This window comes from Panthera pardus, unplaced genomic scaffold (assembly GCF_024362965.1).
Source record: "Panthera pardus isolate Hobbes unplaced genomic scaffold, ASM2436296v1 HiC_scaffold_8, whole genome shotgun sequence".
Taxonomy (NCBI): Eukaryota; Metazoa; Chordata; class Mammalia; order Carnivora; family Felidae; genus Panthera; species Panthera pardus.
In genome coordinates this window covers 50,921,404-50,939,930 of record NW_026527013.1, presented here as the reverse complement: position 1 = coordinate 50,939,930, position 18,527 = coordinate 50,921,404, and the positions used below count along the sequence as shown (strand labels likewise).

Here is an 18,527-nt window from a genome sequence, read left to right as displayed (position 1 = left end):
GAGGCTTCCACGACCCCCAGCCCTTTGTATTTTTGTGGTTGCCAGCTTTTAAGTTTATTGCAGGTGCTTTTCAAGGATCTTGTTCTTGAGCAAAGTTGAACACTTCTTTTTTTTTTTTTTAAATTTTTTTTTTAATGTTTATTTCTGAGAGAGAGACAGCATGAGTGGGGGAGGGGCAGAGAGAGAGGGAGACACAGAATCTGAAGCAGGCTTCAGGCTCTGAGCCATCATCACAGAGCCCGACTCGGGGCTCAAACTCACAAATCATGAGATCATGGCCTGAGCTGAAGTTGGTCGCTCAACTGACTGAGCCACCCAGGCGCCCCGGTTGAACACTTCTTGATACTCCGTGTGTCAGCATAACAAACATAAAATTTTCTTACTCCTTGTTTTACCAAGAAGATCTTTTGAATTTTAGGTAAAAAACATCAGAATGAATTTCGGCTTCTGGTGGATCAGGCCAAAAAAGGATACAAGAAGACCGTTGAAACGTCAACAAAAAAAGTAGTAAGAAAAGAAGATGAATCTACAGAAAAGCTATTACCTGTATGCATGGGTAAGAGACTTTAATTAAAAACAGAAATATGTTGAATTTCACTATTCATTTTTAATATAAAAAGAAAATAAAATCACAGGAATTTACCTTTTTATTAGGTATCTGAAATGGGAAAAAATATTTTTAGACCTATAACAAACAGTTGTTGAATGTTAACTAAGTTTATTACTGTAGGGAAAATGACTGAGACAATGTCCTGAAGACAAGTTTATGAAGTCTTTCATTTAATGATAAATCAGAAGTTTCTTAGTTGTTTCAGCCTGAGGATATTTTCTAACTATAGGATTTATTGCTGTATATCTTCAGATACCCTACAAATAACTTCATTCTAGAATAATTTTTGTTAAGGGTCACTGGTATTTATTTTGGATGGAATGTTCTGCTATAAAGTCTGAAGCTTATAGACTTGGTGTGCCTATACATAGCACATTCCTTAATTTTGATCCATTTTAAAATTTGAGATTAATATTATATTTCTATTGCCAGGGCTTTATTTGGATCAGTGAACAAAACAGAGTCATAATGGAGGGTAGTGCACAAGAAAATTCCTTATTGTTTTCTTTATTTTGATAAATTATACATAACACAATATTTATCATTTCACCTGTTCATAAATGTACAATTCAGTACTATTAAATATGTTCAGAATGTTTTATAATGGTAACCACTGTCTGTACCTAAAACTTTTTCATCATCCAACATAAACTCCGTGCCCATTAAAAATAATAATAACTCTCTTCCACTTTTCCAGGCAGACCCTGGTAGTCTCTGTTCTACTTTTTTGTGAAATTTGCTTAGTCTATGTACCTCATGTAAGTGGGAATCATTAATAATTTGTCCTTCTATGTCAACTTATTTCACTAATAAGCATATTTTGAAGGTCCTCATGTTGTAGCTTCTATCAAAATTTCATTGCTTTTTATGTGTATGCCACATTTTGTTTATCTGTTCATCTCTAATGGGTTATTTTCACCTTTTGGCTACTGTGAATAATGCTGCTATGAACATTAGTGTTGAAATATCTGTTCAAGTCTCTGCTTTCCATTCTTTTGGATATGAACCTAAGAATGGACTTGTTGGTTTATATGGTAATTCTATGTTTACCTTTTGAAAAACCACCAACCTGTTTTCAAGTGGCTGCACCATTTTACATTCTTACAAGCAATGCTTAAGGATTCTAGTTTCTGTATATCCTTGCCAACAGCACCTGTTATTTTCCTTTTTTTTTTTTTTTTTTTTTTAACTGTAGCTATTATAGTAGGTAAGAAGTGATATGGGTTTTGATCTTCATTTTCCTAATGACTAATGATGTTGAGCATCTTTTCACATGCTTATTGGCTATGTGTTTTTCTTCTTTGGAGAAATGTCTGTTCATGTTCTTTGCTCACTTTTCCATTGGTTTGTTTCTTTGTTGTTGTTTTAGGAATTCTTTATATATTCTGGATATTAATCCTTTTTCATGTATATGATTTGCAAATATTTATAAACATTTTCTCAGTTGTCTCTTTGCTTTCTTCATAGTTTCTTTGATGCACAGCGGTGCTTAATTTTAATAAAGTCTGGTTTATTCATTCTTCCTTTTGTTGCCTGTGCCTTTGGTGTTATATCCATGAAATTGTTGCCAAATCATTCATGGCAACATTTTGGAAAGATGGAAGCATTTTGGAAACATTTGGAAACATTTGGAAAATCATGAAAGATTTTCCTGTTTGTTTTTACCTAAGAGTTTTGTTGTTTTAGCTCTTCATGTTTAGGTCTGTGATCCCTATTAGGTTAATTTTTGTGTATGGTATAAGGTAAGGGTACAATTTCATTCTTTTACATGTAGATAAAGCACCAATTGTTAAGAATAGCCTTTGGGGCGCCTGGGTGGCTCAGTTGGTTGAGCGTCCAACTTCGGCTCAGGCCATGATCTAGTGTAGTGGGTTTGAGCCCTGCATCCGGCTCTGTGCTGACAGATCGGAGCCTGGAGCCTGCTTCAGATTCTGTCTCCCTGTCTCTCTGCTTCTCCCTGGCTCACACTCTGTCTGTCTACCTCTCTCTCAAAAATAAAAACATTAAAAAAAAAAATTAAAAAAAAAAAGAATAACCTTTCCACATTGAATGCTCTTGATATCCTTGTTGAAGGTCAATTGACTATATATGTGAGGGTTTATTTTTATACTCACTGTTATATTCTTTTGGTCTAAAAGTCTCTTCTTATGTCTGTATTATATACTATTTTAATTACTGTAGCTTTGTTATAAATTTCAAAGTCAGGAGGTGTGAGTCCTCCAACTTTATTCTCCCTTTTCAAGATTGTTTTGACTCTTTGGGTCCCTGGAGATTCCATGTAAATTTTAAGATGAATTTTTCTACTTCTGCAAAAAGTAACATTGGGATTGAATTGAAATTATAGATTGCTTTGGTAACTTCTGATATCTTAATAATATTGTCTTATAGTTTGTGAACACAGGATGTCTTTCATTTATTTATGTCTTTAATTTCTTTTAACAATGTTTTGTGGTTTTCACCATTAAAATTTTTCACTTCCTAGTTTGTCAGCTTGATTGCATTTTCCTGGCCAGTTGAGTACTGGATGCCTGGGTTCTCTGAGTTTACTGGGCGATTGATTCTTCTTAATGTGATCTTGCGTGCCTGTTTACAAGAGGAGATCTTAGAGCACCTGGATGGTTGTTGTGGTTAGCTTCTTTCCTTTACCCAGATAAACATTAGAGGGTACAGTTTTGTTTTGGTAACGATTTGGCTTATTGAGAGCCAGACAACATCAATAGCTTTTTTTTTTTTTTTAAGAAATTATACTTTTGTGATGTATGCTGTTCTTTAGTATAAGAAAAGCTTATTATTTCTGGGAAAATCTTGGAAAAATCTTGACTGTATAGACTTACAAAGGGTTTTTTTGTTTTTAAGGAATCTGTCTTATTCTTTACTATAAATTTTCTATTTGTAACAAAACCTTGACAATTCTTCTTGGTGTCTTTTGTCGAGAGTCACTTGCCTCTGCAAACACACTGGGTGGGCGATGTGTGAGAGCTCTACTTCTCTGGGAGGAAACTCATGAAAGGGGCTCTATTCTATTAGCACATGTGGCTTGCCTGTTAAGTACTTACTGAGTTCCTGAAGCTTAAAGACAGTGCCACTGAAATACTAGCAGAGTCCTGAAACAGATCGTGAGGGAGAGTCCTGGGCACTGAGGAATCCTTCATGGATACTGTTTCTGCACTCGTCTTTGGAGATATTTGGTCATACCTGTTGTCACATTCTTGCCAGCACTGTCTGCATGCCTCCAGCTTCCCTTATTTTTTTTTGCGAGAGGAGACCTCAGAAATTGAGGCTCTAACAAGGGATACATAGAAATGTGACATGTATTGGATCGAATGGAAATATTTGTTATGTCTGATTAGTTTTCCTTTTCCATAATAAATTACTAGATTCTATTTAACAGACTAAGAGAAATGTCCAGATGGATTCACTACCACATAGTAGTCAGTGATAAATATCGAATCTTTAATGCTCTTTTATTGTGCTTCATATGTTTGTTGGTGTTCTCTGATCTATGAAATATGCAGGAATTCTCTAGTAATACTGTGAGTAGAAGCCTCATTAGAATTACACAGTTCACTACTCCTGATTTTAAAAGGAAATTTTGTTTTCAAATTAATTAATCTGGAGGTGCATGGAGTGGGCATTGTAATTAGATAGCTTATAGGAGTGATGATTCTTATTCTCTGTCCCTGGAGTTTTGGATTCAATGTTATCTAAGCTTCCATTTTACTGAGTATAAATTGTACTGCTAAATGTAGAAATAACAAACATACAGAGGTTGTAGATTTTATGGTACTCTTAAATGTGTCTTTTTCTTTCTTTTACCTTTTTAGAACAGGAAGATAAAAAGATGAAATTCTCAGACACTCTTCCCATAACAGACCACTTCCCTCAAACAAAGCTGGAATCCCCAGGGAGAATGGAGCCTGACAGACCAGATGATTCTTCCAGTTGTACTGATATTCAAGAAGAAACTCTTTCTTCATCAGAATCGGACTCATTCAATAGGTAAGAAACCTGTAGTACCGAATTATTGTAAATTTCTATTTTCCATACCTGTGCATGCTCAGACAGAAAGACACAAACAATTAGAAAGTAACTTTGAGGCATGAGGCAGTTCAGTCTTCCACTTCAGGCTCTTTTTACTGCTTTGTAACTTCCACAGTGATAGCAAGCAAGGCAGTATGTGGGAGATCATTGCAGTGGCCGTAGGGTGGCCTTGTTTCTTACTCTGTACCCTTTAGATAGATATTTTTTCTGGAGTCAGAAAAGGCCATGATAGACAGTGATGTTTTTGTCAAGACAGTGAGTGAAGAAGGTAAAGATGACTATACTAGAAAATAGAAATGACCAGAAAGACAGTATATAGGAGAGAAAAACAAGAAAAACGTAATTGAGCAAGTAATGGATGGGAAAGCTTTAAAAAAGAGAGGTTTGGAGGTGAGTAATTTTTTAAAAGACATTTTTAAAAGATGATGTACTTTAAAAGATGACCTAGTATAAAATGATTATACGTGTGTGTGTGTGTGTGTGTGTGTGTGTGTGTTTGTATTTATATAATTTTTGTGTTCTGGCATTCACTTTATATCATAAACCATTTGTACCCATGTTTCTACCTCATTTTTATAGCTGTTTTTAAGTGGGTGCAGAGTTTTCTTATGGTTCTGTATCATAATTGATCAAACCCTTCAGTTTCTGTTCCCCAGTGTTCTACTTAACACATCTAAAGCTGTGGTAAAGCTCTCTATGTATAGAGCCTTTTGTTTCTAATAAATTATTTCTTTATTTTTAACACCATTTTGACCATAGTAGGTGTTGCTGCCTTCTAAATGAATTATACCAGTTTTAAATGCTACAACCTATGTGTGAATGTGTCTAGACATTATTTAATCTTTGATATTTCTTCATGTAAAAATTAACAATGCTGTAAAATGATAGATTGTCTAATCTGAAACATCAAATTAAGAGGAAAATTTTTTATAAGAAGACTATACCCAAAAGCCCTCTGCTTTCCAAGGATTCTTAGGAAACGGTTTCAAATTATTCAGGCTGAGGTATTAGGAAGGGAAAATCTTCTCACTTTACCCCTAATGTTTTCAAGGTCAAAAACACCTCTCAAGTTGGGTAAGGGAAGAACACATGGTGGCCTGCGTGTTGTCCCTTTTTTCCAAGAGTATGGTACTGCTGCCCTGTTTCTCCACATCAAGCCATTCCTTCAAGTCCAGTAGGCAGTATTTTTTTTTTTTTAATACAAGTCACGTAGGAATGCAGGGTAAAAATGGAGGAAAATCAGGGTCCATGTGAGTATGAATTAGTTTTTTTTTGTTTGCACTGCACCCTATTTTTTTTCTTAATATATGAAATTTGTTGTCAAATTGGTTTCCATACAACACCCAGTGCTCATCCCAAAAGATGCCTTCTTCAATGCCCATTGCCTCCCCTCCCCTCCCTCCCACCCCCATCAACCCTCAGTTTGTTCTCAGTTTTTAAGAGTCTCTTATGTTTGGGTTCTCTCCCACTCTAACCTCTTTTTTTTTTTTTTTTTTCCTTCCTCTCCCCCATGGGTTTCTGTTAAGTTTCTCAGGATCCACATAAGAGTGAACACATATGGTATCTGTCTTTCTCTGTATGGCTTATTTCACTTAGCATCACACTCTCCAGTTCCATCCACGTTGCTACAAAGGGCCATATTTCATTCTTTCTCATTGCCACATAGTACTCCATTATGTATATAAACCACAATTTCTTTATCCATTCATCAGTTGATGGACATTTAGGCTCTTTCCATAATTTGGCTATTGTTGAGATTGCTGCTATAAACATTGGGGTACAAGTGCCCCTATGCATCAGTACTCCTGTATCCCTTGGGTAAATTCCTAGCAGTGCTATTGCTGGGTCATAGGGTAGGTCTATTTTTAATTTTTTGAGGAACCTCCACACTGTTTTCCAGAGTGGCTGTACCAATTTGCATTCCCACCAACAGTGCAAGAGGGTTCCCGTTTCTCCACATCCTCTCCAGCATCTATAGTCTCCTGATTTGTTCATTTTGGCCACTCTGACTGGCATGAGGTGATATCTGAGTGTGGTTTTGATTTGTATTTCCCTGATGAGGAGCGGCGTTGAGCATCTTTTCATGTGCCTGTTGGCCATCCGGATGTCTTCTTTAGAGAAGTGTCTATTCATGTTTTCTGCCTATTTCTTCCCTGGGTTATTTGTTTTTCGGGTGTGGAGTTTGGTGAGCTCTTTATAGATTTTGGGAATTAGTTTTTAACCATAGTCACAGATTGCCTTAATGTCTGGGAATGCCAGGGTGAGATGGGAAACATTTGAAGTGGGGGAAGGGAAGAAAGTGTAGGAGGAAATGCATGGCAGCCAGATGTGTATTTATTTATCTGGTGTGGGATGATGGGAAGTAGGGTGAGTTTGTTGGAGGTCTTGGCCTCAGACAGATATATTGGCATCACCAAAATCTGAGAGGATTATTAAACCACTAAAAATATGTTTTTAAAAATTTTTGTTTTAGTGTTTTTTTGTTGTTGAGAGAGAGGGAGGGAGGATGTTGGGGAGGGGCAGAGAGAGAGGGAGACACATTCAGAAGTAGGCTCCAGGCTCTGAGTTGTCAGCACAAAGCCTGACGCAAGGCTCGAACTTACGAACCATGAAATCATGACGTGAGTTGAAGTCAGATGCTTAACCGACTGAGCCACCCAGGCACCCCTAAAAAAATGTCTTTAATGTAAGCTCTTATATTCTGTTTCACCTTTTATTTAGTTCTGCACATGTGTATGTCTGCACACACACATGCACCCACATCTCATGGAACTCCCTACTCATTGAACATATTAATGGCTTTTTTGAGATATAAGTTACATAGTGTGCAATTCACTTGTGTAAGTATACAGTTTAATAGTTTCTGGCATATTCCCAAAATCGTAGAACCATTACTACAATGTTAGAGCATTTTCATCACCTCAAAAAGAACCTTCATACTCATTAGCCATATTCCTCCCAGCTCTGCCTGCCTGTGGCAGCCACTCATCTCCTTTCCATCTCTATCGATGTGCCTTTTCTGGACAGTTCATACCAATGGGATCAAACAGTATGTGGTCTTTTGTGACTGCTTCTGTTACTTAGCATAATGTGTTTGAGGTTCATTCATGTTGTGACATGTTTCCCTTTACAGTGTAGGATATTATTCTGTTGTATGGATATACATTTTATTATTTATTAGCTCATTGACATTTGGGTGGTTTTTTTTTTATTGCAATCTTATTAGGAAAAAGAATCATTGAGTTTGCTTGTACACTTTGGAACATAGCTTTAGGGACTGTATATGAGGATTTGCTTGGCCTGTCCTTGAGAAAGCAGGCAGTGTCTATTACTCATATCTCAGATGTGAGTAACTGGTCTATACATTGTAAATATTAAGTATGTTTTAATCTTTAAATTTTTTATTTTATTTAAATTCTTTTTTATACACCTTTTTTTATTTGTCCTGTCATTTTGTCTAAGAGTTTTAAGTTTAAAAGATAGAGTGTGTTCCTTATATAATACATAGAAGCCAAGGCCAAAGGGAGTGTGAGAATGAAGTGAGCCTTTACCAGTGGTATTTGCTTTGATACCAGGACAGAGCACTGGGCAACTGATTCAAGACAAGACTGCCGAGGAGTAAGTATGCAGCGGGAAGCCGCTGCTGTAGCGGGAGGAGTAGTAGGCATACACGTGACTGGCGGTGCAGCAGGATCTGCTGGGTGATTTGGGAATCAATCTTTTGAAGTCTTTCCGTATCTATGAAAAACATATAAAAACCTCTTATTATCTCAGATCTGTTGGGAAGATGAAATGAGGTAATAGATCTGAGAATCTTGGATAAATATGTGATTATTTTACTTTATAAAGATGGAGTCAGTTACATTGCCTTCAGTAATGCTGCAAAAGTTGGGACTCTGTGGCTGGACATTGCATCTTCTTCCTTCTAAATCTTCAGCTAAATCACATAGGTTATCTTCTTTTCCCTCTCCCCATCCCCATTTCTGTTCTGAACTTTGCTAGAGAAAGTTATGAGCCTGGGCTAATTAGTTCCATTCAGAATTCATTTTATTTGGCCTCATCTAGGTGCTTGCTACTGAGGCATAGTTCTAAGTTACTCTCTTCTGCATTTCCCATGGTGCCTAGTCCACACCGGTTGCTTGTGTCTGTGTCCTCACCTTCAATAGATACTGTGTCTCGGGCTCACCAACGCCAGCTAATCTGACTTGCCTCCAGCTCTGCCTTTCCATTTTAAGACCTCTTGTAATTTCTGACCTCTTCTTTCCTGTTTCTCATAACAGAAAGACAGATTTCTTAAGACATTTCTAATTAGTTTCCTTAATGAGAAAAAGTTCTTTTTTTAAAAATAATTATTTTTTTGATTTTGATTCCAGTGTAGTTAACATATGGTGTTATATTAGTTTCAGGTGTATAATATGATTCACCAGTTCTGCATTACACAGTACTCCTCATGATAAGGGTACTTTTTTTTTTTTTTTTTTTTTTGAGGGGGAGAGAGTGTGGGGAAGGGGTAGAGAGAGAGAATTTTAAGCAAGCTCCATGCTCAGTGCAGAGCCTAATGTGGGGCTTGATCTCATGACCCTGAGCTCATGACCTGAGCCGAAATCAAGAGTCGGACACTCAACCAGCTGAGCCACCAGGTGCCCCAATAAGTGTACTCTTTAATCCCCTTCATGTATTTCACACATCTCCCCACCTACTTCCCCTCTGGTAACCATCAGTTTGTAGTGAAGAATCTGTTTCTTGGTTTGTGTCTCTTTTTGTTGTTGTTATTCCTTTGTTCCTTTGTTTTATTTCTTAAATTACACAGATAAGTGAAATCATGTAGTATTTGTCTTTCTCTGACTTGTTTTGCTTTGCATAATACTCTAACTCCATCCATGGTATTGCAAATAGCAAGATTTCATTCTTTTTTATGGCTGAATAGTATTCCATTGTATATGTGTATACCACGTCTTTATCCATTCATCAGTTGATGCACACTTGGGCTGCTTCCATAACTTGGCTGTTGTAAATAATGCTTCCATAAAGGAGACATAATATTTCTTAAGATAAATTCATCTACCTCCTCTACGACATTACTCTGTCAGTCATTCCTCAGGTTTGTTCTTGGATGGCCTTATTCAGCCCTTCCTATGATCACTTTCTCTCTCATCACACTAAGCAGAAGTAATTTCTGCTGCTTCTATGAGTTCCTATAGCAGGGTATCTGAATTCCACAGCAGTTTATCTAAATTAAATCCTATCTTGTATTATGGTTATTTGACTATTTTTGTCATTCCTGTTGTTACTCATCAGAGTCCTTAAGAATTGAGTCTGTCACTTATTTTTAAAAAAGTCTCCTGCCAAGAGTTTATCACTAATCTGCTATTACTACTAGACCTTTATTAAGTGAACATTGCTTCTAAGACATAACATTTTCTTTTAGTGTCTGAAATTGTGTCTGAATGTCTGAAATTGTGATGTGTATTGTAATCAATGGCATCTTACGGTTGCTACCAGCCAGGTTGTAGTCCTGATGTATTTACCAGTTCGCAAGCATCAAGGCTTTCCAGACTGTTATCATTTCAGTTGAGTTATGTGCATTGTTGTCATATCATTGGTTTGTCATTTAAACTATATTTCACAAATTAATGAGAGAAAAAAGTTACTGTGTATGAAGGAAGTGCAGCAGAATATAAGTTTCATGTTAGGAAGGCAGTATTCATCATCGAATGAATGGCTGCAATTCCATCTTCTTGCAGAACAATCAAGTGATTTATGGGATGTAGGAAAGAAAAATACCCACAAGTCTGAAGACTTGTTACAGTTTTGTTAATGAGCTATGTGCAAAGGATTGTCTGTTTGTTATATACCAACTGAAGGCAGGAGAAATGGTTAGTTAAATCTCTTGGAAGAAATTTCAAAGTAATAACAGCATGACTGATTCACATTGCAAATGACTATCGTTAGGGTGTCACACATCAATTTGTCAGACCCTTCTTGATGTCTTCAAACAGAAGTTGCTTCTAGTCACATGAAACATGACTGAGGAAAGAGACAAAATTAGGAATTCAGTTTGCAAAATGGATGTCAGTGCCTTCAATGAAATTCCTGGAGGGGTGCCTGGGTGGCTCAGTCGGTTGAGCATATGATTCTTGATTTCAGCTCAGGTCATGATCCCAGGGTTGTGGGATCGAGCCCTGCATTAGGCTCCACCCTGATCGTGGAGACTGCTTAAGATTCTCTCTTTCTCTCTCTCTCTCTCTCTCTCTCAAATTAAAAGAAAAATTCATGGAGACAGTATTCAAGTATTGTTGAGAAATGCTGTATCTCCACTGCTGTTGGTAGTACACACGGTAACTTTGTGAGGGAAGGTTCAGGCATCATAGATACTGAGTCAGAACATGATGAAAAAGAGTCAGGCTCCAGCATTGAAGACACTTTGGGAATACTTTAACCAGTTGTTTTCAGTTGTTTTTTTTTTTTTTAAATATATGCACAACAATGGTATAAGATAGAAACCTTTGTCTCCATATGTTTAAAAGAAGTCTCTGGATATGTAAGTAAAAATTCCAAGTGAAAAGGAAGTCTTATATCACAGTTGAATTGACCTCAGTTTTTTCTGAGGGGTCATTAAATAATGGTTCATCCTGCCATCATTGTTGTCTTAGGTGTTTGAAATGCAGTATTTGATTATGAGCAAGGTCTCTGACTCACTTCAAATACAATTTTGTCACCTAGCTGGGAACTCATAAAGTATATCCTAATACTGGCTGGTGGTACCCTGGTGAAAGCTGTCACGAAGTATAGCAATCCATTGGTTATGGCTGTTGTTATTTAGTGACTACAAAAGCTGAAAAGTCAAAAGAGATACCCAACTGATTCGGGTAATTAGCTCCATAGAAATCAGTAAAATAATTCAAAGTGAGAAGGGGACCCATCACAACCAAATACTTCTAGTACATTCTTAGCATATTAGAGGTAAGTTGTCTTTACTTATCTGGTCCAACTTTTATTTTTCATAATATTCAGGCATCAGATGGAAGGTTAGTACCCTTGTTGAGATCTTTTCCAACCCTGAAATTCCATAATCCTATTATTTTTGATGAGTATAGTAGTTGGTAAGTTACCTGTGTTCTTTTACCACTGTTCATTGCAGATCATGAATCAACCTTCTGATGTTATAGTTATTGCTTATATATTAAAATGCTTCTATCTGTATTCTCTTCATTTTTTACAAAAATTTTCTCATTTTTTTTCTTTTGATGATAATTTTATCACTTTCATTGTAAAGCCGTACATTTCCAGAAGCACTTTTAAATTAGATGTTGTGCATGTTTGTTGTGAAGGATAGAAAATTTAAGTAAGCAAAAAGAATAAAATTCCATAATTTTATCAGCCAGAAATAACTCCATGTTAACATTTTCATGTGTAGATCCTTCTAAAGATAGAGGTATGGACAGATGGATAGATAAATGAACATTTTTAAAACAAAAAGATCATAATATTTTATAATTTTCTGTGCATTTTTATTCTTTTAAGAGAAAAGTCATGCTGTTTCAGGTCTCATGTGAGTGCAGATCTATTGCCAATTGTTCTGAACTCATGCAGTCATGCTCTAATACAGAGTATAGATCTAACTATTATACTGTTGAATAAAGATGTTAGTTTTCCTTGTGTTAGAACACTAATCAAACTTACATAATATGGCAGAGTGACAACTAAGCATAATCTTATTTTGAGAACCAATAGGTATGTCAATCCAAATAATTATTGAGATGAAGCTGTTTTGTTGCTAACTTGATTCTTAACTCTTAAGTAAGTACTCTTTTTAGAATTTGAAATATGAATGCTGTAATGATTCTCTGTTGCCCAACATGAAGACAGATAATAAATTGATTAGAATTTTATATTTTCATACAACTTCTTGCTAGGTGATTTCTGGGAGTTTAAGAGACTTGTCCAGATTTCCGTAAACTAGCTTATTGTTCTTCTTAATGAAAAAGAGAGAGCTTTTGTTCCCTGAGTTTTGGCAAGCAGAGAAAAGTGCATTTTTATTGGGTGCTACGTTATAAGAAAAGATGCTCTTGATTATGACTCTATAGAGGAGGCTTTATCTTCATGCAGGGAAGAATAGTAGTCATGCTTTTCTTTGGAAGAAGCTTTAGATCATTATTTTAAAAATATGTATTGGTGCACTTTAGTTCTAGGCAAAAAAAAATTTATAAAGAGACATTGTGTTGTGGCCTAACTGAAGAAATTTCAATAAGCTCTATAGATTAGATAATGTTGCTATGTCAGTATTCAGTTTTCTGGTTTCAGTAATTTCATTGTTGTCATGGAAGTGAATGTAGTTGTTCTGAAGAAATGTACACTGAAGGGTTAAAGGGGCATAATGGCTGCAATGCACTTGTGGTGGTTAAAAAGTAATAGTACGTGTGTGAGCACTCACACAGAGGCGGGATAGAGCACATGTGGCAAAATGTAGTGAACAACTGTAAAATTTGGGTGAAGGGTACGGGAGTCACTTTTTTTTAAGTCTTTTTTTATGTTTATTTACTTATTTTGTGCGAGTGAGAGAGAGACACAGAGAGAGAGATAGAGCAAGGAATGAGTGGAAAGAGAGAGGGAGAGAGAGAGAATCCCATCAGGCTCCACACTGTCAGCACAGAGCCCAGTGTGGGTCTTGAACCTACAAACTGTGAGATCGTGACCTGAGCTGAAGTCAAGAGTTGGATGCTTAATCTACTAAGCCACCAGGGGCTCCAGGAGTCACTTTTTTGTAGCTTTGAAATTATTTAAATTAAAAAAAATTATTGAGAAGTCATTGTCCATAATCAAAAAAGTTTGGTTATTCTAGGACATTTTCTAAAAGAAATAGTTATATTTATGATTTATCATCCAGAAAAAGGTGGTAGCCAAGGGTCTACCTGGGGTGGTGTGTTTGGTTTTCATTTATCTCAGCCATTCAGTTCAGGACCAACCCAGGTAGGTTATCTCTGCTTTGGTGTGTTAGAGAGTGTGGGCTAATGAAGTGGGGACTGTGATTTCAGTACTTGTGAAGACTGGCTCATTTCACCACTTTGTAACCTGGGTGAACCTTCTTGTAGATGCCAAGTGTTGGTCATAAAAGAATGTACATCAGACAAGGTGTGAATTAATACACATTTTAACTTTTCACAATTTCTGGCAAAAACTGCTGAGTTAGCAGGAGCAACTTTATAGGAAGTCCAACACAGACATAGGCACAGAACAGACTCTTTGACAGAAAGGCTTAAATTAAGTGTTGGCCATGCATTTGATATGTTTTGGTGCAACTTTTCTTCACTTTCCATTGATTTTTGGAAGAGCTATCTGTCCAGAATCCTTTAGAGCAAGACAACAACAACAACAAACACAAAAATGTGAAGAAGTCTTGATTACTGTTGTTGGAAAATTTAAGGGAATTTCAGCCTTTCCTGAGTTCAGAGTAAATTAGGGACCGATGGCACAATCTTAAAAGAAAAAGCGCCATTGTGACATTCATCTAAGGAATGTCAAATACTGGCATCATCAGCCTGTTGAGACCAAGTTGAGTTTCACTGCTTATTGAAGGGAAGAGGAACCACTACCTCTGTCATCAGAGTGGCCTCTTAGAGCCAGAAGGGCAAAGTTGAGATGCGTGTTGAGATTTTTAAGTATGGTTTTGGGCAGGTCTTTCAGTGCAGTCTTGGTTGGGATCAGGTAAACCTAACAGTTGAGAACTGGTGAACACAGCAGTAAGAGGTTCTTAAGAGGTGAGGGGTGCAAAGAGTCTGGTGGTGTGTGCTTTGATGTTTTCTATTGAAAAGCTGATGGCGTCTTTTGAGTTGGAGTCAACAACAAAGCTACAACTTTTATCTTCCTAGACAAGAGTCTTCTGGAACAGTAAAGTATCCTTATTAATGTAGGCAGTAAAGGTGTGTGATTTTGACAATGTTATTTGAGTACTGAGAGTGTTGGATGTGTTACATCATTTCGTCCACAGGCAAACCCATTTTAAAGATGTGGACATGAAAGGTTAAAGGGGTTAATTAAGTTGCTTATGGTATGTGGTGACATCAGGATTTGAACCCAGGGCTAGTTAGCCTCAGAGCCCAAGTTCTCCTGATTGATAATGCTGCCATGGACAAGCCAGCTTGCTCTTCCCATTGTTGAAAGAGTGGGAATAGGCAGTTCTTGAAATGGTTGGATTTCCTGAGAAGACCTTGAGACAAGGATTTGAGTGGAAGTGGTAAATTTGGAAGGTGAAGGAACTGCTGTCAGGAGGAGGCAGGCACAGGAGATAGGCACAAGAAGACTGTGTTGAAGGGGGCACGTTATAAAACCAGAGGTCACCGCGAAGCTGGAGCCGGAGCCTGAGCCTCCTTGGAATTGGGAGCTGGTTTAAAACACTCACTTGAGTTAACCCAGGCAGGGGCTAAGGGAGGCGGTTATTTGGTTGGGGGCTGCTCCCTGCTGCTTGCAGCCTTCCATGCTGGTGGCAGAGCACACTTCACCAGTGAGAGGACGGAAGTCTTGATAGTTGGAAGTCAAGCCTGAGGGGATAAGGGCAAGGAGATCGGGCGGGGGCACCAGCTGGATCTGCCAAGGCAGTGATTCCAGCTGAAGATAAGAAATGGTTTGGTTTTACGTATGCTTCATCAATATAGATGGGGTGCTCTAGGCTTCTGCCTGTGAGAGTCCCAGAGAAAGTCGGAATGTCCATAGGCATTCCAGAGCTCCCTGCACCTCTGCACGTCTGTTTGCCAAGCATACTTGCCATTGCTGCCCGGAGTGGAAGAGATAAGGATGTCTGGGGGCTGTTGAAGAAGTGATAGACAAGGAAATGTGAGGGAGAGAGAGAGACATTTTCTAGAAAGCTCTCAGACAAATGAGTGCACAGACTGATGGGAGAAAATGTGCTTGTTGATTAGAAATAATTTACTTTTTCATCTTGTGTGATAATAAACTGAAGCACAAAATAATCTGTCATCATACTAAAGTTTACCAACATACTGAATAAAAAATCTCTTGGCCTCAGGCAGAAAATCACAAGCGTAGAATTGGGAGTTCTTTGATTGTCGGGCATATTTCCTTATTATCCTGTTTTGTTTCTCCTCAGTAGAGGTAACCCTACTGTTAATGGGCCTTGGGTATCTGGATATCCTCTCCCACTTCTGAAGTTACTTCACTGGGTATAGCACAACAGGCCCACTGGTCTTTTTTTAGGAATGTCTTTAGATGAATGGCAATGTTGTGTGACTTTGAACCTTCCTTGGCCATTGGGGGGAAAAAAAAGCTGATCTTCTATTTAGATGTCCAAGGGCACATCTAATAGTAATTATTTATAAATATTTTTTCTTTTACACAGAATTGCTTGCTTATTCATGTATAGGAATCAGAGGGTAGTATTTTGAAGTGTACTTATCTATACTATTTCATTTGCATTGATGTGTGGACCTTAAATATTTCTCTAATATATGTGCTGAAGCTTCTCCCTGACTTATTTCAGAAGACTTTTATCTAATCTTACCCATCTGTAGTTTAGCATAATTTTTGTTTCTGTCATGTTAGCTCCGTGTCTTTATCTTAAACTGGGTGGAACATGGAAGGCAGGTTGTTGGGAATAGATTACAGACAAGCAAGGCTAAAGCTTTGTGTGGTACAGGGTGAACTCGTGGCTAGCTTACTGTAGATTCAGAGGGATACATACAGAGCTATTTATAGATCTGTGTATGTAAGTGAGCTAAGGCACACACAGGTATTTCCTTGCTCTGTCAGCTGCCAGGGCCCCAAAGCAAGGGCACTGCAGTTGGAAGAAGCACACCCAGTGCACTGATCTTGGTTTGTAATAACATTCCCCAAAAGAAAGAACTACTGCTTCTTGGAGAAATGGCTGATTCCAGGGGGGGCGGGAGGCAAGACAATGCCAGAAAAAGAGAGATACAGAAAGAGAAAAATAGAGGAGAGAGGAAAGTGGGGGTGGAGGGGAGGGAAGAGAAAAGAAGGGGAAAAAAAGAGAAAACAAAAACCTGGCATACACTACCTGAGCCAAGAGATTAGGGTCTCTGGGAAGATTGGTGTTAGGTTGATGGCATGTGCTCTTGATGTGATGTGGTGGGAATGACACTTTACCTCTGTGGTCTTCCTCCTGAAAACTCAACAACCTCCATCAAGTTGTGAGAAAAACATCAGGCAAACTGCACTTGAGGGTCATTCTACAAAATACCTGACAAGTGCTCCCCAAAGCAGTCAGGGTCATCAAAAACAAGGAAAGTCTGAGAAACTGTCAGTCTGGAGGAGTCTAAGCATACCTGATGACTAAAAGTAATGTGGTGTCCTAGATGGGATCCTAGAAGAACAAAAAACGATGTCAAAGAGTAAAGAAATATAATTCAAGTGTGGGACTTTAATTAATAATAACGTATTAATATTGCTTCCTTGGTTGTAGCCAATGTGTCAGAATGATAGGTTGTTAACTGAAGAAAGTGAAATGTGGGCCACTTGGGAACTTTCTGTACTGTCTTTGCAACTTTTCTGTGTATATAAAACTACTCTAAAATAAAAAGGTTATTTTTAAAAAAGTACATTAGGACATCAAAATAAAGACAGATATTGGTATGAAAATATTCAAAGAATGTATTGAATATTGGAAAACCAAGGTTATTGAAACATTATTTTCTTTAGTGGTAATTTGAACCCTGTTTGTGGGTTGTAAGTTTAGTTATTGAACTATTCCTTTTTTCCTTGCATTTAGAATTACCTGTTATGTTTAGTCCTATAAATTAATTAATAAAACCATGCTTTAATGCATTCCAAAAAACGTATTATTATTTTGTGTGCTATGTTAAAATTTAATCCATAAATGTGGCCTGAGGGAAGAATTCTACTTTCCTCTCCATTATCTGTTTTTTTTTTAAATCAGCTTTTTTTTTTTTTTTTTAATGTTTATTTTTGAGAGAGTGAGCTGTCAGCACAGAGCCTGATGGCAGGGTTTGATCTCACAAACAGTGAGATCATGACCTGAGCTGAAATCAAGAGTCTAATGCTTAACTGACTGAGCCACCCAGGCGCCCCTCCAGTTTTGCTTTCTTGTACTGGTGTTTTTACTCTGTAGAATGATTTGCTCTCCGAAATCTATGTAGCCCAGCCTCTGCATTTCATCATAAGAGAAAATGTGCATAACTTACAATATGCCTCATCCCCTTCGGTTACCATATTTGTGTTAGAGAATATACGCTCGTAAAAGTGATTTCAGCAGTGATTTCCAAGAATAATTTGAAAGTACACCTAGTTTTATCTTTTCTTCAGTACTCATTACCACAGGACATTCGCTGTTGAATAATAAGGTTTTCCTTTACTCACGCGGTTCATGTTGGCACCTTTTGGGAGTTTTTTTATTATACATTTTTGTTGGGTAATCTGATGGGCTTCTATAATAAGTTCTTGATTTTTCAGCCTTCTGGGTCAGTCCCAGGTGGCAGATATTTTCGTTTGTTTTTACCAAATTCATGAACTGCCATGATACAGAGATCTTCTGTAAAATTACTTTGAGCCCTTCAGTTTCCTGTATCAGGAGAGAGTTTTTAAATTCTAGAATGATTGTTACTTGTGTATCTAAACTGCCTGTAGAAACTGGCACTTCCTTCCGGGTCCACACTTACCAAATGATACCTTCATTGTCATAGCTTGGTGCAATGTCTGAGCATCACCCAAGGTTTTGTCATGATGACTGTCATTTTGAGAGTTTTAGTTGGCTTGACAAGGTAATACTTGTATACGGTTGACATTTTTATTTTGTTTTATTTTTTAAAGCATTTTTTTAATATTCAATTTTTTTAAATGTTTATTTTTGAGAGAGAGAGAGAGACAGAGGTTGAGTGGGGGAGGGGCA

The 18,527-nt window shown here is 37.4% G+C and overlaps 1 protein-coding gene across 5 annotated transcripts in view; it reads left to right on the top strand.

Moving 5' to 3' along the window:
* The window catches only part of RAD18 (RAD18 E3 ubiquitin protein ligase), a 105,141-nt gene that overhangs the window by 61,993 nt on the left and 24,621 nt on the right, over positions 1 to 18,527 (top strand). For all 5 annotated transcript variants that reach the window (XR_002074784.2, XR_002074783.2, XM_019428290.2 and 2 more), the window contains exons 10-11: positions 419 to 556; positions 4,435 to 4,609. Coding sequence is in view for 3 of the 5 variants with exons in the window: in XM_019428290.2 (XP_019283835.2) it covers positions 419 to 556; positions 4,435 to 4,609 (313 nt within the window). In the remaining 2 variants the exon portion in view is untranslated. The remainder of the gene's footprint in view (positions 1 to 418; positions 557 to 4,434; positions 4,610 to 18,527) is intronic.